Below are 24,191 nucleotides of genomic sequence, written 5' to 3'. Positions count from 1 at the left end.
GAGGCTGCCACATGGGATGACCCCTCACCTCTGGTGAAGAGAGGCCCCTATGCTAGAATAGCCTTGAACCAAACACTTTTGTGAACTGCAGCAGGAGCAACTATACCTTTCCTTTTGGATACTTACAGGAAACTGAGGAGTTTAAGTCAATATGATGAGAGAGATGGTTTACATTTCCCAGTTTAACCATGTAAACAGGGTGCCCACGTTGGATATTATCTAGCCAGGGGCCTATCTGTGTGCCTCAGTGTACCCCCACACCCACCTCTTATTTATAAGTTGGCTTGTTTCGGGGGATGTTGTGGAGACCTGCTGATGATAGAAAGAAAGTCTCATGGAAATACAAAGCAGGCACATTGTATGACAACTAGACAACAGACAAGCAGTCATAACTAGGAATGTGGATTAATCTATTCTTGCCCCTCTTCCAAAGCAAACAAAAAGAAGACGTTTTTTAATCAAAAACATTTCCAGCAACATAACCCATACTTGTAAATTATGTCAACAAGAAGGAATGAATTTGTTTTGTGTCACTTAATTGAGCAACTCTTTAACCTTGTTGGATTTACTATCACTGTCTAGGGGAAAATGGAGGTCTTTGTTTCTGTGCTTGCAATCAGGAAAGTGCATCCACATGAATGGAAAACCAATTAGAGAAAAGTTTAGCCACATACATATGTTCTACCCTAAATATCATCCTCATATTTTTAAAAACCTTCATTGCATCATAGTAATATCCACAAGGGCTCATCTGAGATTGCTTGATTTCATTGTGCTTCAGTTCCAAAAACCTATGCATTTTTTATGAGTCCTGAATATAGGACCAACTTGTAATTGCCTGAATAAAATATTTCTCTTTCTAATTTGCCCTTTACTGTTGACATTAAGTGCCTTAGAATTATTTCTGGACTATGTCACAAAATATCCATAATTAATATATACTGTGACTAGAAAGATTTGAAAGGACATTTCCATATGTTTGAAAGTCAGAAACTCCAGCTAAATGGTCAAGGAACAATGGATTTTTCAAAGCTAAAGTCAAGCCTCTGTGAGGGGAAATAAAAACTGGGAAGAAATCTGCTTCCCTGGTGATTCAGATAGTAAAGAATCTACCTACAGTGTGGGAGACCTGGACTCTATCCGTGGAGGAGGGCATGGCAACCCACTCCATTATTCTTGGCTGGAGAATCCCCATGCACAGAGGAGCCTGTCAGGCTACCGTCAATGGGGTCACAAAGAGTCGGACACGACTGAGCAACTAAGCACAGCACAGTTATATTTCAAAACTGTGTGATATGTAGAAATCCCCCACAATTACAGAATTCAAGGAAAAGTCACCATCCTAAAAGAAAAGGTATGTTTGTTGAGGCACCTCTGGATTTGTTCTGGGGCTTCATTGCTACTAGGTCGCAAATTGGGGCAGAAAGGTGGTATAACTGTGAAGACAAGATGATGGGGCCTCATAGAAGTTCTAATAAAAAGAAACAAAAAGCAAAAAACAACTTACTCTAAGGCCTTTTTCAAAAGATGTAAACAAATAAATAAATAAAAGACTATCACTTAAAACGTGAACGTTTGCATTAAGAAGGACATCTAATATAGCTACCCAGGTTACAAAAGAAAACAAAATATAGGATTTACCAATGCCAGAAAAAGGGGGAGACACTGAATAAATATCTGTGCAGTGTTTTTGATTTAAAATTTTATGTAACAGAACATTCCCTCCATACCATCCGTGGAGACATTCCATTTTTATCTCCCTCATCCTCCTAATGTCACCAGTATCATCAAAATTCATTGAAAAACATCTCAGTATGAGGATCATGTTGGAAATGTGATGCAAGTACTATAAGTACGTCTTAAGAGCTTACAATCTAAAAAGGGAACGAGAACTCTCCAATCAAAATAAAATCACCAAATACAGAGACATGCTAAAATAGAAACATAGCCAGGCCACACCAAGAGATACTAGGAAAAGTCATGCTGGTAGTTCTGAACAAGAAGTCATCACCAGTCCCTTCTTCCAAATGCATGAAAAGAGACCAGGCACAATTTAAATCCTGGTATCATTTAAGCATGAGGACATATTCATTATGATTCAGAAGACACATGTGTTTATAGTAGTCACTTCTTGATGATTTAGGCCTTTAGCAAAGTGTTAATGTCTTCACCTAATACTATAGTCTAGGAGCTTGAAAGAGTTCATGTAACTTCCAAATCCTTGCCTCATACTTAGAAGCAGTAGAGGATTGGTGGGGGATTTGGTTTGTTAAGCCAGGCTCTTCCTTTTTCTTACTTTCCTTTTTCCTCCAGAAAAGGAGCAGACTACTGTTCCTAGTTGGTTGGGGGATGGTCTCTGGATCGAGTAAGGTCACTTAGGGGTTGGACATGAGTTAACCAGCATTTGGGAAGTGTTACTAGCTATAGCAAATATGGATACAGAACACCCAGTTAAATTTGAATTTTAGACAAGCAATGCATAATTTCTTCATATAAGTATGTCTCATGCAATATAATATTGCAAGGGACATACTTGTACGAAGAAATTATCCATTGCTTATATGAAATCCCAATTTGACTAGGGCTCCTTTCTATTTCCTGGCTACCCTAATTTGACATCTACCCCAGGGCTATCTTTGAAAATACCAGTTGAAATCCTGAGTGGGCTGTGTGAGAAGCAGTTTATCACATACTCATTTCTTTACCCTGTTAATAATGGTTCCCTGTTGTCAGAGAAGACACGCCACTAAACTGAGGCTTGGTAAACTTGGCCGCCATCTCCAGCCTACTCCAAGCTGGGGAGGAGCTGCTTTACAGACGCTTCTCCTGTAAGTCTAGCTCTGTGAGGTTGCAGCAAAGGAAAGACTTATTGACTATACCTTTTCTGTAGTCTTTTCTTTAGTCTTGAAGTGAAAAAGCAAATTAACTATTTTGATTTCAATTCAATTATGTCTCTTATATATATATTTTTTATTTGACAAACAGCCTGTCCAAATCATTGATAGTATTATAAATAATATTTAATACCAAGAGAAAATGTTCCTCATATAACAAGTGGAAAAAAATAGTATGTTTACTATAATCCTGAACATTTATGTAGGGAAGCTGATAAGATATGCATCAAATGTAGGCCTAAAAATTTGGGTCTTAAATGTCCTTTGTATTTTCTCAATGTCCTACAGCAAACATATTACATTTGAAATAGGGAAAGTAAGAAGTTAATACTTTTTAAATTATTAAGTCATTTTTTGAAGGAATTTTCCAAGTTAAATTTAGTTTCTATAAGGCTCTTATCTTGGAGGGTTAAATAGAACCAGTTTTTTAGAACTCAGAATAGACTAAGAGTCACAGAGTTAAATGACTCTTCCAGTAAATGTCATGAGCTTTATCTGACACAATATAGACAAGGTTTTGGGGACTTACTTGAGAAGCTCCCCCTAGTCCTACGTCTGAGATTGGAATGTTGGATCAGCAATTCAATTCAGCATCTACTTATATGTTGAGAAGCTCTGCTATTAGTACTTATGCATTTCATTTAGTGAGATTCCTTTAGTGAATTCTTCTTCTAAGGTCAATTTCTTGTTCCTCTTTAGTATATAAAATGTTTTGGTTTTTCACTGAAGAAATGAAAAATTTGACATTTGTGTTGTTTTCATACAGCTGATGGAAAATGTCTGGTGTCGGTTGGTTTAGACGATTTTCACAGTGTTGTGTTTTGGGACTGGAAAAAGGGAGAAAAGATAGCTACCACCAGGTAAGAAGCTCCCCGGGTCTTACAACATCCTGCCGGTGATCACGCTTCAGTAAATGCTAATAGTTTGCCTTTTCTGGTAAGATTTCATCTTCAAACTCAGATGAAATTCACATCTTAACACCTAAGTGAAGACATATTGTAATATTTCGTGGTGACAAACCTGACTTAGAGGAATTGATGTTTGTTTCAGGGAACTGAAGAATTCTGAAATCCTTTCCAGAGAGTTATGCACCACTTTGCTTTTAGTAGTCTACACATTGTCTATATCAGAGCTTTTTACCAGCAGTAGAAAAGCCACTTTTCTCAGCCTTGTGCCTTGCCCCTTGTTTTTCAACTGTCTTAGCATCTGGTGAAGGAGCGTCAATGTCACTGGAGTCGGCAGCATTCGTCATGAAGCTGTGGCATGCGGGAAAGGAGGCCCATCGTGTACATCTGCCACTCGCTTTCAAAGCAGGCAGATTGTTTCACTAATCTCCCTGTCTTATAAATAGACTTTCCAAGACCGACTGCTGTTTATAGACCACCTGTCCTCCCACAGCCCAGCCTCCCTCCCTGCTGAATCAGCCCTAAGTCTGAACATTGCTTTCCATTCCTGCTTGCTTTGGGCTTAGCTGTTTGCCTGGCCATGGTCAGAGGTCAAAATAGTTGGCAACTAAGGATGATTTGTTGTCCAAGACATATTATCAGTATATCTCTCTATTTGTTCTTCCCTGTATAAACCAATTTCCTTTTTATCTTGCACCATAAAATCATTTTAAGTTGATGGCTTTGAACTCCAGTATTCACTTTTTAAATTGATGTTACCCTCTACAATATTAAATAGGGGGAAAGTGGGAGTTTTCACAGTTTGACTTAATGAATGAAGATCTATAAATTGCTGGAGATTCAGAGGAGGAGCAGATGGAGTCTCAAGGACTCCAGCTGACCATCTTAGGATAAAAAAGGGAGCTTTTCTGATGACTGCTATTGAGATGGAATTCTTGGCAGCAAATGGCAGCTCATAAATCTGCCTACCCAAGCAGTTTTTCTTTTTGTCTCTCTAGTATTCCTCATGGTTTTTATCACTCCCTGCTGATACTCAGATTTAGCTTCTAATCAGAACTCTGCTTTCCTCCTAGATTAATATACTATATTTTACTTTAATATTTCTGCTAACTACCATTTGTATTACAGTTCATTTCAGGTAAAGCACATGCCTACATTTCAAAAGCCACAGGAACTCAATTTCCCTACTAGAACACCCTTTGCAAATCTGATTGGCTTACTTGTTGTATGCCAGAAACAGTAATAAAAGTGGAAAAAAGAAATATTAATATTTTAGAAGTATATGTTTGATATGTTTGGTAGTATTACTACTATTTAATTGCCACAAAGCAACTTATCATTATGTTAATAATGCCATTTATTTTTGGAATTGCTCCCAAGCCGTATGTCACATTCCCTGAAGGGGACACCTGCAGAATTACCCTCAGAGAACAATTTCACAGATGTAACATTCATCCAGTGCTCTTTCCAGGAAGGTGTGTCAAAGATTGTTAAAGTTCTTTGGTCGAATACTAGATTTTTAAGCAATAAATAATATTTATACAATGTTACAATATCATAGATATTTATGTAAATAAGTAACCTAACAAAAAAATTAAAATTCTCCTTATGGCTTGAGGATTAGACTGCTTAAAGATATAAACTTTAAACAAAGGACCATGAAAGAAGTGACAAAGAAAAAGGAGGAATACTGCTCTCCCGGGAGTCATCGGAGCTCCTCCAAGGGTCTCATTTACTCTCAGAGGACAGCTAATTCAGTGATGCCCTTCACTCTGCTCTTCTGTGTCCCGGTCATCGCCACCATCACCGAGCCAGGCCCGACAGCAGACCTGCATCCCGCAGGCTGTGGGTTCTGGCAGGCGATATTCTGCAGTAGTGCCCATGACCCAGAATATGAGACTCCCCATGAGAGGAGGGGCACAGTTCATGGCCGAGACGGTATCACCTGCAGTGCTGCGGCGCCTGAGGCTTACGTATGCCCCCCACCCTCAATAGCCACCCGTCAGTTGTGAGCGTGTTTAAGTGAACCTATGTTTTCATCCACTCACAGAAATCAGAGAGGTTCAGATATAGCCCATAAAGATCTTATTACAGATTTTGATGAGACTTGAACCAAATCTCCTTGCACACTTTTTTGTTGAGCTTTGCTAATTTTCATGAATGACTTCAGTCACCTCCATTACAAATGAATTGTATAGTCTCTTTTTCCTTTTCAAGGTTGGTATACAAGTAACCTATTTAACAACCAAGAGCAATCTCTTATGGACAGTAATGATATAGCCTGATACCAGTGTCACTCGGGACAGAACAAAAAAGACAATTGATCAGGCACTTCCATGTCCCATTTTTTTATTTCTATCACACCAGTAAGCATGACTGAGCGACTTCACTTTCACTTTTCACTTTCATGCATTGGAGAAGGAAATGGCAACCCACTCCAGTGTTCTTGCCTGGAGAATCCCAGGGACAGGGGAGCCTGGTGGGCTGCCGTCTATGGGGTTGCACAGAGTCGGACACGACTGAAGCAACTTAGCAGCAGCAGCAGTAACATGACCAGGGACAATGACTTTTATTAACAAACTTCATCTCAGAAGTTTGAACAGTGGGGACCTTAGGCAAAAGGTACAAGTTATCATGGTGTGCATAACAAGAATACTTCAGCATTGAAAAGTACTTGTGTTTTTACTTTTAGGGACAAAACATAGGGCCATGTGGAGCATGTGAGTGTACTTTGAGAGTGTGCACTTCTGTCTTAGCTCTGCTGCTTGCTCTAGTTTAAGTCCCTACCCTTACATACATTTAGTGAATGTGATCCCCTCTCCTGAATATGAGAGTGACACCTTTCCTTTTTTTAAAATATGGATCTCTTTTTAAAATAACATTTATTAATTGTCTTCTGTTTTCAAAATAATACGTGGTTACAGAAAAGTTGACACAGAAAATCTCCAAGAAGAAAATTATTCATAATTCTACTACCCAGACATAGCTATGGCTGACATTTTTAGCCTGTATTCTTTGATACATATTCTGCGAGTATTTATCTGTTTTATTCATATATAGAATATTATACATATTGCTCTGTAACTTGCTTTTTTTTCCCCACTCACCAATATATCATCTCCCTTTCTTCTTCTCATTGTTCCCTGGCTTATCCTTTGTTATTCTGTATTATAAGCTATTTTCAATCTTGGGCTGAGGCATACATCAAATATTCAGTCTTCCAGTTGTGGGTTACCTTTGCACATGGCCTTACCTGGGAAATTACCCATGACACAGGCATAGGGACTTGCCCTGAATTAGGGCAGCAGCACTGACTCTCCTCCATTCTTATTCCGTCAGTTGTAGGACGTGAAACTCTTTCCATTTTGTTTTTCTTATATACATACACACACAGACACACAGACACACACACAGAGTTGTAGGCAACTTCCATACAAATTTAACACATGTCTAAAGGAAAAAAATGACAGAGGTAATTCCGTGAGTGTTCTTTATTTAGGTGTTGACATTGACATGCCATCATCAGTCAGTTTAGAATTTTAGCCACAAGAGAAACAACACTAGGGTTTTTATGACGTCAAGAAATTAGATGAAAACTAAAATGTGCAGATATGCAGATGACACCACCTTTATGGCAGAAAGGGAAGAGGAACTGAAGAGCCTTTTGATGAGAGTGAAAAAGCTGGCTAAAAACTCACCATTCAAAAAACGAAGATCATGGCATCCATTCTCATCACTTTATGGCAAATAGATGGGGACACAATGGAAACAGTGACAGACTTTATTTTCTTGGGCTCCAAAATCACTGCAGATGATGACTGCAGCCATGAAATTAAAAGACACTTGCTCCTTGGAAGAAAAGCTATAACCAACCTAGAAAGCATATAAAAACCAGAGATATTACTTTGCTAACAAAGGTCTATCTAGTCAAAGCTAAGGCTTTTCCCAGTAGTCATATATGGATGTGAGAGTTGAACTATAAAGAAAGCTGAGAGCCAAAGAATTGATGCTTTTGAACTGTGGTATTTGAGGAGACTCTTGAGAGTCCCTTAGACTGCAAGCAGATCAAACCAGTCCATCCTAAAGGAAATCGCTCCTGAAAAATTCATTGGAAGGACTGATGTTGAAGCTGAAACTCCAATACTTTGGCTACCTGAGGAGAAGAGCTGACTCACTGGAAAAGACCCTGATGCTGGGAAAGATTGAAGGCAGGAGGAGAAGGGGATGACAGACGATGAGATGGTTGGATGGCATCACTGATTCGATGGACTTGAGTTTGAGCAAGTTCTGGGAGTTGGTAATGGACAGGGAAGCCTGGCCTGCTGCAGTGCATGGGGTCACAAAGAGTTGGATATGACTGAGCAATTGAACTGAACTGAAAATGTGCTCTCCAAAAAGATTTTTCCACCTGTCTAATTGTTTGCCATTGTATAGACACAAGCAAGCAAAGCAATGTTCTTTTCTATGTAGGGGATATAATCTGTGATATCTGTTATCACTTTTCATTTCAGTTTTCTCTAGCATCTTCTCTCTAAAGTTGATGTTAATAATTTATACATTCTTTGTATAAATGACTATTTAGATATTTTGTCCAGTTTTTAATTGGGTTATTTGCCTTTTAATTATTGAGTTGTAATTTTTTTTCTAAAAATATATCCTGGATATCAGTCCCTTATCAAATGTATGATTTGCAGATATTTTCTCCTAAGTTCAATTTTTCAGTCAAAAGCATGAGCACACCTAATCCGTACTTCATGTTTGACTCTATCAGAAGCAGCATAATCAGTGGCATGCCAGAGGGTAGGCGCAGTGGGAGCAGTACCTGCCAGGTTCAAGCAGTAGTGCTTGTATTATCTGTAGCAATTTTTTAAAGAATAATAAAACCAACTAAATGTAAGTCTGTTTTTTTTATTATTCTCCTGAGCCAGCAGTTCTAAACAATGACAGGGATGGAATTCCTCTTTCTCAGGGCAGATCACCATTCCAGTCTACCCATGGTACACCACAGCCCCCGTATGTCTGGTTCTCCAGCTCCTAGTAATGCTCAGCTCTATTGTGGTTTCTAGTAGTATCAGCCTCATCCTCCCATTAGAAAGCTTCCTATCAATGTGTATCTAATGGTTGTACCTCCATTTACAACTCTGGGCTAAATTGATTGTTTAATTAAGGGTTGGAAATGGTAATTTTCTAATTCTATTATTCATTCTTCATAGTAGCTAGAATTCTTCTATAAAGAAGAGTTTTCCCCCATGAACCACTTGGTTTCTCTGCAATACACTTCACACAGAAAGTAGTCCTTTAAATATTAGTGTTATTTGTCTGTTGTCTCTAGCTTACAGGTATTTCACCTAGTTTGTCATTTGTCTTTTGAGTTTGCTATGATAGTTTTCATCATGCAAAGGTTTTTATTTTTATGTGGTCAAATTTAGCAGTGTTGACTGCTTCAAGATTCTGAGACTAAGAAAAGTGTTCCCTGTCCTCAGGTTCAAAGGAAATCCCTCATGACTTCTTCTAATCTGCCATGGCTCCATCGTCACATTTAGATATCTGAATCATTTGGAATTTATCCCAGTGTCTATTTCAAGACACAGATTCCATTTTATCCTTCCTCCTTAGAGCTATCAAGGTATTCCAAATACCATTTTTCTTTTCCCTTTTATGTAGACTTTATTTTTTAAAGCAGGTTTAAGTTAATAGCAAAATTGTACAGATAATAGAGTTTCCATATGTCCACTATTCCAGCCTCCTTCAAATCCCCACCTGGCACCAGAGTGGTACATTCGTTATGACAGATGAAGCTTCATTGACACATCATTATCACCCAAAGTCCGCAGTTTACATTAGGGTTCACTCTTGGTGTTGCACATTCTGAGAGTCTTGACAGATGTATGATGACTCGTATCTGCCATTATAGTATCATGCAGAATGGTTTCACTTCCCTAAAAATCCTCTGTGCTCTGGCTGTTCATCCCTTGCTCCTCTCTATCCTGGAAACCATTCATGTTTTTTTAACTGTCTCCCTAGTTTTGCCTTTTCCAGAAAATCAGTTAGTTGGAATCATATAATATATAACCTTTTCAGATTGGCCTCTTTCACATAGTAGTATCCATTTAAAGTTCCCCCACGTCTGTCTCTTCATGGTTTGATAGCTCATTTCTTTTTAGCACCGAATAATACTCCGTTCTCTGAATGTGCCACAGTTTTTTTATCCATTCACCTGAAGAACATCTTGGTTGCTCCCAAGTTTTGGCAGTTATGTTTAAAGCTGCCATAAGCATCCATGTGCAGGTTTTTGTGTAGACATAAATTTTCAGCTCCTTTGGATAAATACTAAGGAACATGATTGCTGGATCTTATGGTAAGAATATGTTTCGTCTTGTAAGAAACTACCAAAATGTCTTCCAAAGTAACTGTACCATTTTGCATTCCCACCAACAATGATTGAGAATTCCTCTTACTCCACATCCTTGCCAGCATTTAGTAACAGACAGCATTTAAGTATTCATTTCACCCCACCCCCCACATTGATTTGAGACCTGTCTTTAGTATGTGCTACATTTTAATATTCATTTGGGTCCCTTTCTAGATTTTCTATTTTACCATTAGCTTGTCAGTCACTTGTGCCCCAATACCACACTGTTTTAATCATGAAGGTTTTATAAGTTATTTTAATACCCAGGAGAGATACTCTTCCCATTTAGCTTTTCTTTTTCAGAGTTTTCTTGGCCATACTGTTGTTTTATTCTTCCATAAGAACTTTAAAGTCAGGGTGTCTAGCTCCAAATTAAAGACCGGACACTCTTGTCTGAAAAGAGCAATAGTATATGAAAAGAGCAATAGAAAATGCTCTTTATCTTTTGGAATCAGGTTGAATTCATAAACAAAGCTAGAATTAACATCTTTATGATTGAGTTTTCCAGCTCAAGAACATGGAATGTTTTTCTATGTATATTATCGATACGGGGTGTTTTTTCCCTTGTTGTTATACTCATTTATATGTTAGTGCACAGTTCTTATTAAACATATGCCTTGATGTTTTTATTGTTGTTTTAAATATAGTCCTTTCTTCCAATATATTTTTCAACTGGATAATGTAAATATATATTAAGGTTATTGACTCTGTATTTAATTTTGTATACTGTAAATTTCCTAAATTATCTTATTTGTAGTTGTTTTTACTCTATTTTCTTTTGGATTTTTTAGACATGAAATTATATCATTTGCAGATAGAAATAGTTTTACCTCTTCCATTCTAGCTCCTGTGTCTTTCATTTTTTAGACCTTGTCTAATTGCATTAGATAATACGTTCAGTATGATGTTAATGGTAGTGGTGACAGTCTTGTTCCTGACTTTATTGGGAATAACATGAAGTAAGAATCTGACTTTCATCCGGAATAGCATTAAGTAAGAATCTGACTTTCAAGTTCAAACATGCACGAGCACACCAAGGAGAAGCTACTGTTCGAGGACATTCTGTCTTTAAAGAAAAGATTGTGGCACATAACATTGAAGAGACAGTCTGTGTATAGTTGGTCTTGAATGAATCTGTGTTTCCAAGTGAGAGTTAAGAATTGCATGGAATTATAAAAGTCTAAGAGAAATTCTAAAGCATCCATTAATTCCTACTTTATTGAGTGTTAGTTGAATACTTTTTTAAGTCATAAGTGACCACTGGATTTTTGGTGAAATACCTTTTTGGCATCGTTGAAAATGACAACGTAATTTTTCTCACATATTAATATGATGAATTGTACTGTTCGATTCCTTAGTAATGAAGCACCCTTGAATTTAGTCATAGTGTACTATTTTGTTAATGTGTTATTGGAGTCTCTTTGCTAATATTTTATTTAAGATTTTTGAATCTATATTCATAAGGGCAATTAGTCATGTTCTTTTTTATCAATAGCTTTTCCTTTAATAATAAAAGTTAGGTCCTAATATATCAGAGAAGACCATCCCATAGTCCATTACGATCAGTAAATCCTTAAATTTGATGTGATTACTTTATACTCTGAAACAGAAATTTCCCAGGCACGGTGTAATGCCAGTTTACAGCTGCAGCCTCATTTCTATATTTGTCCTTCTGCCTCTTGGGTTATAAACTTAGATTTCTGAGTGCATAGCATCCTTGAGTGCCTTAAATTAATACATGACATCCTTTGTCTCTCCATGAATGTAAGCCAGGGTCTTCAGTTTCTCATGAATACATTTCTAGCTGAAACTCTGTTTAACTCAAAGTTATGCCTTCCACAGCAAGAATATTGCATTTGAAGTTTCTCATTAATACCCTTTTACAATATATTCTAGAAGATCTCTGTATGCTAAGGATTAAATTCTATAGTGGCAGCATTAATTTTATATTATGGAGACATTCTGATCCATTTAAAATGTTTCATTAATTTGTTTGAAGCATAATTAGTAGACTCTAGTAGCAATGTTAGAGTAAGAAGCGCTCAAATATGCAAAGAAAAGCCAAAGCTCATTATTCTAATTCACACCCCACCATGTGTATCTTAAATCATCTTCTATCAGTAATTTACTTGTCCTATTAGATGTGCTTAATGAAAGTGAAACCAAGTGCATGCTCTAAATAAAACTCTCTAAAAGTGCTTTCATCAAGACTAGGGTTTTTCCCCTGTTTGTGTCTTACAGAGGACATAAAGATAAGATATTTGTGGTAAAGTGTAATCCACACCATGTTGACAAACTGGTAACAGTTGGGATCAAGCACATCAGATTCTGGCAACAAGCAGGTATTGTTTGGGTTTATCACTTATGTGGTTGAAAGTTTTACTGTAGCTGGGAAAAAAAAAAAAAAACCACCACCACTACCTAGCCTCTCTCTGCAATCTAAAATTAAAATATGCCTAAAAGATGTTTGCTCCCAAACAACGTCTGAGCTGTGAAGCTTAGAACACTCTGTGTGATGCCATGCATATTCATCAGTGTCTAGAGAGTTTTGGTAACACTGTGCTCTGAAAATAGTTATTTTTATATTCCATCATTGTTCTGAAAGCAGTGATTGTGTTGGACTGCTGAGCAGGAAATAATCACTTTAGTTGGGTGGACAAAATTTTTAGTATTTTGAGGGTTCTCTTGTTATTTTATCACTACCTTTAGCACATGAATTAACTCCTGACCCACACACACACTGTACACTACACACAGTAAGTGGTCAAAATAAATACTTGTGGTTTATAATGCTGATAACAAGGATGAGTAAATAATAGGACAAACCATGGAAGAATATCTTATTCTTCTAATAAGTCAGACCTTTTTATTAGGATTGTTTCTGAATTCTTAGTTTTGGCTTTGGTATCAAGCCCAATCTTTTACTGGACAAAACATAAAGAAGCTACTGCTTCAGTGCTTTCTGCTTTTGAAGAAAAGGTCATGGTACCCACCATGTCTGGAGAGTCAACCTGCATACAGTTGTCTGGAATGAGTTTAGGTTTCTCAGTGCTAGTCAGAAAGTTCAGGGCAGTGTGAATATATGAGGAGCAAACCTGATGTTCTTCTCCTACACAGGGATTCAGTTTTCTCACCTTGAAGTGGCCATAATAAAAATCTAGGCAAAAGATACACAAAACACGTTTACATTTTACATTACAGCTGCTGCTGGTTTCATTGTTCGGTCAGCATTCAGGAAGACTTGCCTGGCTTCCTGGGGCACTTAGTTACTCCTCCCTCTGGCTGGCACAGACCTTGTGCTGAGCCTTGCTTAGAGGATTCTGTCACATTCTCTCCCCAGCCAGACCTTGAGTTCCTTGAAGGCAGAAACTGTTTCTTTTCACCTTTATAGCCCAATGTCGACCACTATGCCTGCCACAAAGTAGGGATTCAATAAGCACTGAATTAATGCGTGAAGGAGAAAACCTTTTATAATGTTTTTGTTCTGATGTTTTCTGCCATTTTTATACACCTTTATGTAGACACACGGGACTTCCTGGGTGGCTCAGTGGTAAAGAACCCACCTGTGATGCAGGAGACACAGGTTTGATCCCTGAGTCAGGATGATCCCCTGGAGAAGGAAGTGACAACCCCTTCCAGTATTCTCGCCTGAGAAATCCCATGGACAGTGGAGCCTGATGGGCTATAGTCCATGGGGTCGCAAAAAAGTCAGACTAAACAAAGCAATGTAGACACACTGGATTTTCCACTGAAGATAGTCATTCTAAATGCTCATAGAAAGTGTCCATTTTTCAAAAAGTATTAAGTACTCTTGGTCCACTCCAGGTGGGGGCTTCACCTCTAAGAGAGGAATTTTTGGAAGTGTTGGAAAATTGGAAACAATGATGTGTGTTTCTTATGGGAGAATGGAAGATCTGGTGTTCTCAGGAGCAGCTACTGGAGATATTTTTATTTGGAAAGATATTCTCCTACTGAAGACAGTGAAAGCTCATGACGGGCCTGTGTTTGCTATGTATGCATTGGATAAGGTATGGTCTATTTTCCTCATTAGCTTTCTAGAACTTTAAATTAGGCTTAGCAAGGTCCACACCAAGAGGATGCCTGTGTGTGAAAACAATGCTCTCTGAATTAGGATGTAGTTGTCACAGATGGAGGGGAAGCACAAGTGGTCTTTAAATTTCTCTTTCGTTTATAATTATTTCTTTATGTGCAGTTTGTCTCTTCTTTTTTCATACTTATTCTTCCTGGCTGTCACTCCTAAGAACTCCTTAAGAAGTGCTGAGAGAAATGTAGGCACACAGTAGTAAGAGTCTGAGAAATATTTCTATCCAGTCTTCCTCCTCAGTGGTATAATGAGCAGAGATCTGGAAGTGCCTAGTAGCTGGATTATTGTCTTTCCCATCAATTTGACCTGAAGTTATATTGATAACCAGCTAGACTTCCCTGGTGGCGCAGACAGTAAAGTGTCTATCTACAATGCGGGAGACCCGGGTTCCATCCCTGGTTTTGGAAGTTCCCCTGGAGAAGGAAATGGCAATCCACTCCAGGACTATTGCCTGGAAAACCCCATGGACAGAGGAGCCTGGTAAGCTACAGTCCACGGGGTCGCAAAGAGTCGGACACGACTGAGCAACTTCACTATATTGATAACCAGCTTGTTCCTGTGTAGACAGGCTCATCTTTAATAATCATGTCAGAGTGCTGGCTGTGTTAGTCAGGATCCTCCAGAGAAACAGAGCCAATAGGATGTAGATATAGACAGAGATATACTTATACAAAAAGGAGACATTATAAGGAATTGGTTGGTGTGGTTTTGGAGGCTGAGAAGTCTCACTAAGCCATCTGCAAACTGGAGACCCAGAAAAGCTGATGGTGTAATTGAGTTCAAGTCCGAGGGCCTGAGGACCAGAGAAGCCAGTGCTATAAACCCTAGTCTGCTGGGAAAAGATAAGATGCCCCAGCTCAATCAATCAGAATAAAAGGAGGGCAATTTTGTCCTTCCTCTACCTTTTGTTTTATTCAGGCTCTCAAAGGATTAGATGATGTCCACCCGCATTGGGTAGGGCAGCTTAATGAGTCTGCCAGTTCAAATACTGATCTCATCCAGAAACACCATCACAGACACACACAGGAGTCATGTTTAATCTGAGTACCCTGCAGCCAGTCAGTTGACACACAAGGTTAACCATCACACCAGCTGTATTTCTACTCAGGCTCATCTTTGTCCTGATCTATCCAGCTAACCCCCTGCCTTGCGATGTTGTTGTTCTTGTTCTTTCTAAATAAAGATCACACTGGGGACTTCCCTGGCAGTATAGTGTTTAGGACACCATGGTTCCACTGCAGAGGGCATGGGTACCATCTCTAGTCAGGGCACTAAGATCCTGTATGTTCAAGGTATGGCCAAAAAAAAATTATATTTAATTTAAAAAGGTCATACTTCCCTTCAGTGCTCTTAAAACACTTCCTTCAATATGCCAGAAAATAGAAGTGTTTTATTCACTGCTAGTTTGCTGATGGTACCAGTTTATGTATGTTCTCTGACCTCCAAACGGCCTAAGCCACCCAATATAGCATATTAAGAGAAGATTCATTTTGCATTTGCTTATTCCCAGGTAAATATGCTGATTCTGCTATAGAAGTAGGTTCTTGTTAGATGTGTAATTACAATGATTTCTTTAGTGCTAAAGCTGTTTTTCACTAGCAAATTTGTTTTGCTTAAACTGCAAATTTTAGAAAAGATTAAAGCGGAAAGAAAATTTTTGCAGGGCCGGAGGTTGATGTGATATAGCATGTTTAAACTCTTTTATTGCTTGGTAACTAAAGCTTAAAGATCATGGGAAAAGGCAGGAATATCACATTATAATATACTGCATTTAGATTTAATTTTGGGAGTAAATGTCTATAGGTTCACAATCTATAATGAATATAAATAAGGATATTTAAGATATTTAATGCAATAAACTTCAAAATATTATTTCCTTTTCAACATCATTGAAATGAAGTAAATTAAAAGTTTTTGAGAAAACAGAATGAATTACTCAGTAATTTTCTTTTTAAAAAATTTCTAAGAACAGTTGGTAGTTGCCAGAAAGGAAAACTAATAAGGCCAAGAAATCATAAACTTAGAATAAGAATAAAAATCATTGTCTAGCAAAAAAATATCCAATATGTTAGGCTTTATACTTTCCAGGTTTTATAGAAATTAATCTGGATCTTAATTATGGTAGAAATTGATATCTCATGAACAGAAGAGCAAGATATTCTTGTTACATGAAATACTTGTTATTCTTAATAGAAAAATAATGATGTTTTTTTCTAGAAGTAAATATTTTAAAATAGTTAGCAATCATTTTTTATTGTGACATTAATTCCAGTTCATTTAGCAGGAGCATGAGATATCAGAAACTCTGCAAACTTTGAGGCTGGTCCTGTTCTCTAGCAGCCCACATCCCAGTCAGGGAACTGGGCATGGAAACAGCCATCCGTAATCCAGGGTGCTAAACTCGAATCAATGGTCTGAAGAAAGTGAAATGGACACACAATGAGAAAGTGTTTAATAGTGCTAGAGAAATGAGAGATGTGTCCAGAAAATATGATGTTATCATCAGATTTTTCAGTCTCCATGCTTAAGAAGGAAACACAGACAAAGCTTCTTTACCCAGGGGGGAATCCTTTTGAGACTGGGTGGGTCCTTGTCACTTTGATGTGTATATAATCCTTCTGATGTGTGCCTTTACAGGGTTTTGTAACAGGTGGAAAGGATGGAATTGTGGAGCTCTGGGATGATATGTTTGAAAGATGCTTGAAGACTTATGCCATTAAAAGAGCAGCCTTGTCAACTAGCTCAAAAGGTGCCACTCCCGAGTATGCGATGGAAGTCTTTCTGTTCATAGGAATGAAAAAGATAGTAATAAAGTTCTTAGAAAACCATGACCAAATCAACTCTCCCTTTTTCTTCCACATTCAGAGCTTGTGGCCTTTGGTAGAAATTCAAAGAGGATTGCCTAGTACTTAGTACTTTGGAACTATAAAAACAGAATTTATATAATCACTATAATCATTTTATTTTTGTTATATTAAATACAGCATGTAAAATATTAAATGCAGTATTTGCCCTCCTCAGGCTTGCTTTTGGAAGATAATCCTTCAATTCGTGCCATCACTTTGGGACATGGACATATCCTGGTGGGAACAAAAAATGGAGAGATCCTGGAAATTGATAAAAGCGGCCCAATGACACTGCTTGTTCAGGTACTGTGTCTGCACATATTCTAAACCACAATTCACATCAGAGCTGGAGCCAGGGTGAGGCAACAGGGGACACTTAGGATGCCAAATTAAAGGAGACATTCTCTCCAAAGATCAGGCAAATGCTGTATTATCTATTTCTGTATAACAAACTGACACAAATGTAGCTTGAAGCAAAAACATTCATCATCTTATGGTTTCTTTGTGGGTCAGGAGTCTGAACAGTTTAACTGGGTCTTCTCGTTAAGGTTTTGTAAGGCCGCGATAAAGACCAGGGCTGTGGTCTCGTCTGAGGCTTCACTATGGAAGGATCTGCCTCTAAGATCACTCAGGTTGTTCGCAGAGTTTTGTTCCTGTGAGTACAGGACTGAGGGTGTCTGTTTCTTGCTGGCTGTTGTCCAGAGGCCACCCTCAGCTCTCAGAGGCTGCCTGAAGTTCCTCATCATGTGGGGTTCCCCCAATGTGGCTGCTTGCTTCCTCAAAGCAAGCAAGAGAAAAATAAAAACAATGCCTTTAAATAACTTGAAATAACATAATCGTATCATCACGTACATATAATACATCCATCCCCTTCGCATATGTTATTGGTTGATAATAAGGCTATAGGAGGGGCTTCCCTGGTGGCTCAGCAGTAAAGAATCTGCCTGCAATGCAGGAGCTATAGGAGACACCAGTTCAATCCCTGGGTCAGCAAGATCTCCTGGAGAAGGGCATGGCAACCCACTCCAGTGTTCTTGCCTGGAGAATCTCGTGGACAGAGGAGCCTGGTGGGCTACAGTCTGTGGGGACTGAAGCGACTTAGCATGCACACATCCACAAGGCTATAGGACATTCAAAGGAGGTGATTACACTGAGTGTGAAAGCCAGGAGGATCCTAAGGGTCGGCTACCAATTATCATGTCCCTACCACATGCAGAATACGTTCCCACTCCCAGGATCCCCAAGAGCCTTATCCCATTAGAGCATCTATTCAGAGTCCATAATCTCATTGTCTGAATCAGGTTCAGATGTGGATGGGGTTTCTTGGGTATATTTCCTCTCAGTCTGTCAAAAATTTGTCAAACTAAAAAAAAGTCTTTGCTCTGCACACACCAAATATATGTGTCTCTTTAGGTTTTGTGCATCATTCTAGTCCCAGCCTCAATTCACATAAACATATAACATACTCCTTACCCTTCCTCTCCTCTCAAAAATTTGATTCAGATAATACCAGATTAAAATAAGCATCAGCAGTATCCTCAAAGATCCAAGAAGTGATCACATGTCACCTGATGAGTGACATGTGTCTTTGGAGGTGATGACTAGATCATAGAGGTGGAAGAGGCCTGGGCAGGGATGAGGAGGTGGGTTCAGAAGGTGGAGTGGAAAGAATCTGCACTGCTTATCTAAGCTCTGGGACTTCTGTGGGTCCAGTGGAGGAGAATTGCCTCCTTCCCTCACCTGATGCCTGCCTGCAGGCTTGCTGTGTTAGGCCTGACCCCCAAAATCCCACTGAAAGGGGCCCTCTGACTTACTACACCTGAGAGCAGGTCTGCGCACACATCAGGGTTTTAAAATGCCTGTGCCCAGGCCCCACCCTGGCTATCTTGAATAAGAATCCGTGTTTTACAATTTTTCCTGTGTTAGAAACAAACCTCAGAAGCTCTGTAGCTGATGGCACCAGGCAGCCCAAGTTGAGAACTGAGGTGCGACCTCGAGAAGGGGTGACATCTTTGTCCTCCAGCTGCTCTTACCTTTCTTTCTCATTCTGGCCATGACGGTTTATTTAATTTCATTGAACATGAAATGTTTCTTTTCAATCCCCAGACGTTTGAGACTTCAAATTATTTAGTACGTGCTATACTGCTAAATATGTGTGTAAGATTTGTGCTATACTATGGATTTAAGCAGCATTTGAAGGTTCAAACTCTAACATTTTCTCAGGTTCAAAAGTATTATAGTTGAACTAATTTTGTCTAAATATGTTTTAAACTCAATAACAAAGTCTTTTCACTTTTACATTCTCTTTAATTCTTTCCTGTATTTGTTTCTATCATTCTTCTAATACAATTATCCAAGGGTGTCATTTATTGATCGCTTGACTGTGTGTCAGGCAATACCATTGTGCAAAATTACTCTCTCATCTCTAGAACAGATTTGCTTGGTTGTAATTGTTTTATAGATGAAGGGCCTAAAGCCCAGTGAACTTCCCACAGCCACATCTTAAGAACTGGAGAGCTAGGATTCGTACCAAGCTTTGTCAGGTACCAGAGCCTTTTCTTTGTGTCTCCACACATCTCAGCATGGAGACTGCATGAAACAGTGTAGAAGCTGGGCCCCCTGAGCCCTGGGCAGGCAGTGGAGCTGGGAGAACCCTATTCTCTCTTTGCACGTGTGCCATTCTTTCCCTTTTATCTCAGCATCTCTCTTTCATCTTCTGGTCAATCATTTGCCTGTTCCTCCTGGGTAGAACTCAGTAGTTCAGTTCAATCAGTGTTTGCTGTGCTCCTGCCAAGACCAGCCCTATGCTGTGTGCTACCCAGGATAGAATAGGACTACTGAAGGGGCCGACAGTCCTGTTCTGAGAGGTGGGCCCCGAGGGAAACTTAAGGAACAGTAGAGACAATGTGGTTAAGACCATCGGCAATCCTGCTGTGGAAGATTTCAGAACCACTTTTACAGTGTCCGTGGCTCAGCAAGTCAACATCACTTGGAATAGATTGCTTTTTTTTTTTAAGAGACTAGTTTAGGGGAAGAGAGAAGTGACAGGAGGTGAGTTCTGAAAATCCCTTTTGTATATACTTCGAATATAATCAACTTTCAATTGTGCAGCTGGTTATTATCAGCTTTAGAGTGGTCAGGAGGAAAGGACAGTCCCAAGCTCATTTCCTGGTGCCATTCAAGAGATACCCTGCCCACCTTACTCACTGAGCATCCCTATGTTATACAGGAATCAAAGTACACAGTCACATTAGATTAAAGAAATACAACTTTAAAATCAATATATGAAGCAGTGATTTGAAAGGGTCTCAGAGCCCCATGGAGAAGGCAATGGCAACCCACTCCAGTACTGTTGCCTGGCAAATCCCATGGATGGAGGAGCATGATAGCCTGCAGTCCATGGGGTCTCTAGGAGTCGGACACAACTGAGCGACTTCCCTTTCACTTTTCACTTTCATGCCTTGGAGAAGGAAATGGCAACCCACTCCAGTGTTCTTGCCTGGAGAATCTGGGGGTGGGGGAGCCTGGTGGGCTGCCGTCTATGGGATCACACAGAGTCGGACACGACGCAGCAGCGGCAGCAGCAGAGCCCCACAACCCTGTCCTCAGTGTACAAAAGGACTTGGTCTGTAAAAGAGCTTCAGGCAGATGCAGTCTAGGGGGAACAAGAGAGGGCTCGCACCTGACCCAGCCTCAGACCATAGCTTTCAGTGTGGGAGGCTTCCCAGGGGAAGAAAACTAGAAAACCAGGGATGTAAGGCGCTCCAAATCTAATAAACTCAAAAACAGTATCTACGCCCTGCTCAGATATTTGAATGTCAGCAGTATTGAGAACTTTCTATCTTCTGCCAAATTACTGTTTTGCTCAAACAGCTCCCCAGTCAAACTGGAATCATCCAATTTCTCTTTGAAGAGCCACCTGTTCCCCCAAAGCATTCCAACTACAAACACCTTTCAGATGCCTGCGTATGGTCTTCTTTCTGCTTTACTAAGCAAAGCCTTTTCATAATTAGCCACTAAAAGCAAAAATTCAGTAAACAATCTGGTCTGTTTTATTGTTCCATGTCTAATCTATTCTTTACATTGCTTTAGTGAGTGATAAGCTAGAAGAATCAGATTCATTTTCTCCCTAATTATTCATTCATTAAATATATTTCATCACAGTTATTATTCTAAGCCAGCTAAGTGTGTTTGTGATAAGACAGCATCTGGAATTGGTCCAAGGCTTGTCAAGCCCCTTTCAGTTTTTTATGATCACTGGATAGAAAAATTTGGGAACAAATGCTGACCCTAAGTTATACCCAGGATACTGGAAATAAAATTTTAGATCTCTCTAATTCTGCTCTGCCAAATGATGTGCACAGAACTGAAATGGAATTAATTAGCAAGAATACTACTGTCCAATTCCTCTAATATAGATAAGTGGTACCTACATATTTTAGAATATGGTTTTATGGAAGAAAGTAGTTTGTGTCTTTGTGACCAAGCTGTGTTACTAGGAGATACATACATACTGTGTTTATTCAGTGTCGAATCACAGGATAAAATGAGGACAGTTCATTATTCACTAGGATGCTTCTACATGAGAAGATGTTTGGCATCATATAAACAAAACTTAGCAACATGAATCCATCCTTTGCTTTTCAGATGAATGCTTTAGTATCATGTAGGCCCAGCTTTAGATTCAAGTTCAAGTGAAAATTTTATTCAGTACAATCATTTTGGCTCAAGGAAGCTCAAACCGTGTGTGTTCCTATTTAAACCTGTTTGGGATTCTCTTGGAAAGGGCTCGCTGAGAAGCACTGAACTGATTTTTGTTGCCCCATTTCCTTCCTCACAGGGGCACATGGAAGGAGAAGTGTGGGGCCTGGCAGCTCACCCCCTCCTGCCCATCTGTGCAACAGTGAGCGATGATAAAACCCTCCGGATCTGGGAATTATCCTCCCAGCACCGTATGCTGGCAGTGAGGAAACTCAAAAAAGGTGAGTATGTCACCTTACACATCTGTGAAAGTGTTTACGACCACAAGTATTGGATTCATTCACCCATTCATTCAACTAATATTTACTGTGTGTGCCTATTATGTGCTCCCAGATATGCTTGGAAACGGGGACTTAGTGTTTGTTGCTACAGATATAGCTAATCACATGGAGGATGGTTCCAGAAGGCTGGCCTGATGCATCCGTGCCCAGCTCTATTCTTTATTTCCTTGCACTGCATAGACATTTGCCACCTGGGGGCAATATGTCCTTCCTCTTCTCATCTGAATTGTGGGAGTCAGTTGAAACTCATCAGTTTGTAAAGAATGGTGTTTTTCTTTATGTCCGACAGTCTCCAGAACTGATTTTATTACTGAAAAAGGAAACTTGGTTTAAAAATAATAGTTAACTACAAGAAACAGATAAACATGTATTAAACACCTATATGCATGAGAAACAAGAGTTATACCAAGAAGTAGAAATTCAGCGAACATTTATTGAGCAGCTTCTATGTATCAGACACTGGGGATCCCAGGATGAACAGTCACATCTCTAGTGTCAGAGATGGACAAGACTTGAACAGAGTCCCAGCAACAGCTGGTCCATTTAAATTGGGTAATTTGAAGAGTCTCAAAACTGGACTCTTTATGAAGGGGCAGGCAGGATGTAGGGAAATGGCCAGGGCTAGTGCAGTAGAATGCAACTAGTAGTAGCTGGTAACCACTGCCAGCCTGGGCCTGAAAGGACAAGAGGAAGAACAGAGGAGAGTGAGAGCTGTGTGAGATGGCAGCCTGGCAGGAGGCAGCAACCGTCCAGCCCAGAGGCTCAGCCAGCAAGCCGTGACCCCGCAGGGAGGCAGCCAGGGACCCCGCAGGGAGGCAGCCAGGGGAGAACATGCCCCAGCCTCCCTACCCTCTATCCATTCTTCCCTGTACCCTCCCTGCAGCCTCCTGCTGAGTACCCTCCCTCATGCTCCCCCTGACCAAACGCATCAGAAGCCCGGGGGCGAGGGAGCCTGTTGGTAGAGTCCATGCAGGCCAGCTCCAGACACAGAGCAGGGTGGAGAGTGGGTGAGAACAGACAAACGGAAGATCTCTGGCACAAACAAGGCGTCACGGAGGCTCAGGGTAAGGCCCACTGCCAGGGACAGCCCCACTGGGGAAAACGAGAGCCGAGGCTCAAAGGATTTGTGAAAGTTAAGACAGGAAAGGATAAGATTGGGGCCTGGCCCCTAGACTGTGCTGGGTACTTTTATCGATGGACATGGGGAGACAAGGAGGATCAAGTGAGAAAAGGTGTGAAGACGGTGGTGATGATAATGACAGTGGTTGACACCACTGAGCCAGTAGCTGCGCTAGCACTTCGCCTGTGGTTTTCACGAGAACCTGGTGAGTAAGGCCTCTATTGTTTCCACTTAGAAATTAGGAAACCGAGGCTCAGAGCACTTTAGTCGTTTGCCCAGTTGCAGCTAGTAAGTGATGGGTCTGAATTCAGACCCAGGAGTGTGGCTTCAGAGGGCACACCTGTGGCCACTGCGTGCCGCTGGCTCCCTCCACCATATGGACGCACTTTACACTCGACTTCTGGGTCTTCATAAGTGGTGGAGGGAGCCAGGATTCAAACCCGAGTCTGACTCCAAAGCTCATGCTCTTATCTACCACAGAGGTGAATAATCAGGCTACTCATTTACACCGGGGAAAATAACAGACCAAGTACTCACTGTGAGTACCTTGAATATCAGCCAATGGACTTTATTCACCAGGTTAAAAATGAGTTCAAAAGAACAACTACCAACACCTCTGAGATAGGATGGCCATTCAACTCAGTTTATAGCTGGTGTCCTGGTGTAATTATTAATAGCTCTCCCTTTCGCTCTCGGGTATCCTGGTTTGTGCAATAAATCTTTATGCTTGACCTAAGCTTGGTGACTCTCCTCAAGGGCAGGCTGGTCTTTCTGTTCTTTCAGCACTAGCACAATGCCTGATTCACAGTAGGTAAATAACTGCAAAGTGAATGGATGAAGAAAAGAAGGAAGGTGGACTTTAGATGA

The 24,191-nt window shown here is 40.0% G+C and overlaps 1 protein-coding gene across 10 annotated transcripts in view; it reads left to right on the top strand.

Annotated features, from left to right (window-relative positions):
- Nucleotides 1–24,191, top strand: part of EML6 (EMAP like 6) — a 290,298-nt gene that overhangs the window by 199,750 nt on the left and 66,357 nt on the right. For all 10 annotated transcript variants that reach the window (XR_011255673.1, XR_011255672.1, XR_011255675.1 and 7 more), the window contains 6 exons: nt 3,661–3,754; nt 12,453–12,553; nt 14,037–14,239; nt 16,954–17,065; nt 17,338–17,465; nt 22,003–22,144. Coding sequence is in view for 7 of the 10 variants with exons in the window: in XM_069583321.1 (XP_069439422.1) it covers nt 3,661–3,754; nt 12,453–12,553; nt 14,037–14,239; nt 16,954–17,065; nt 17,338–17,465; nt 22,003–22,144 (780 nt within the window). In the remaining 3 variants the exon portion in view is untranslated. The remainder of the gene's footprint in view (nt 1–3,660; nt 3,755–12,452; nt 12,554–14,036; nt 14,240–16,953; nt 17,066–17,337; nt 17,466–22,002; nt 22,145–24,191) is intronic.

This window comes from Ovis canadensis, chromosome 3 (assembly GCF_042477335.2).
Source record: "Ovis canadensis isolate MfBH-ARS-UI-01 breed Bighorn chromosome 3, ARS-UI_OviCan_v2, whole genome shotgun sequence".
Taxonomy (NCBI): Eukaryota; Metazoa; Chordata; class Mammalia; order Artiodactyla; family Bovidae; genus Ovis; species Ovis canadensis.
This window is presented reverse-complemented; position numbering and strand designations above follow the sequence as displayed.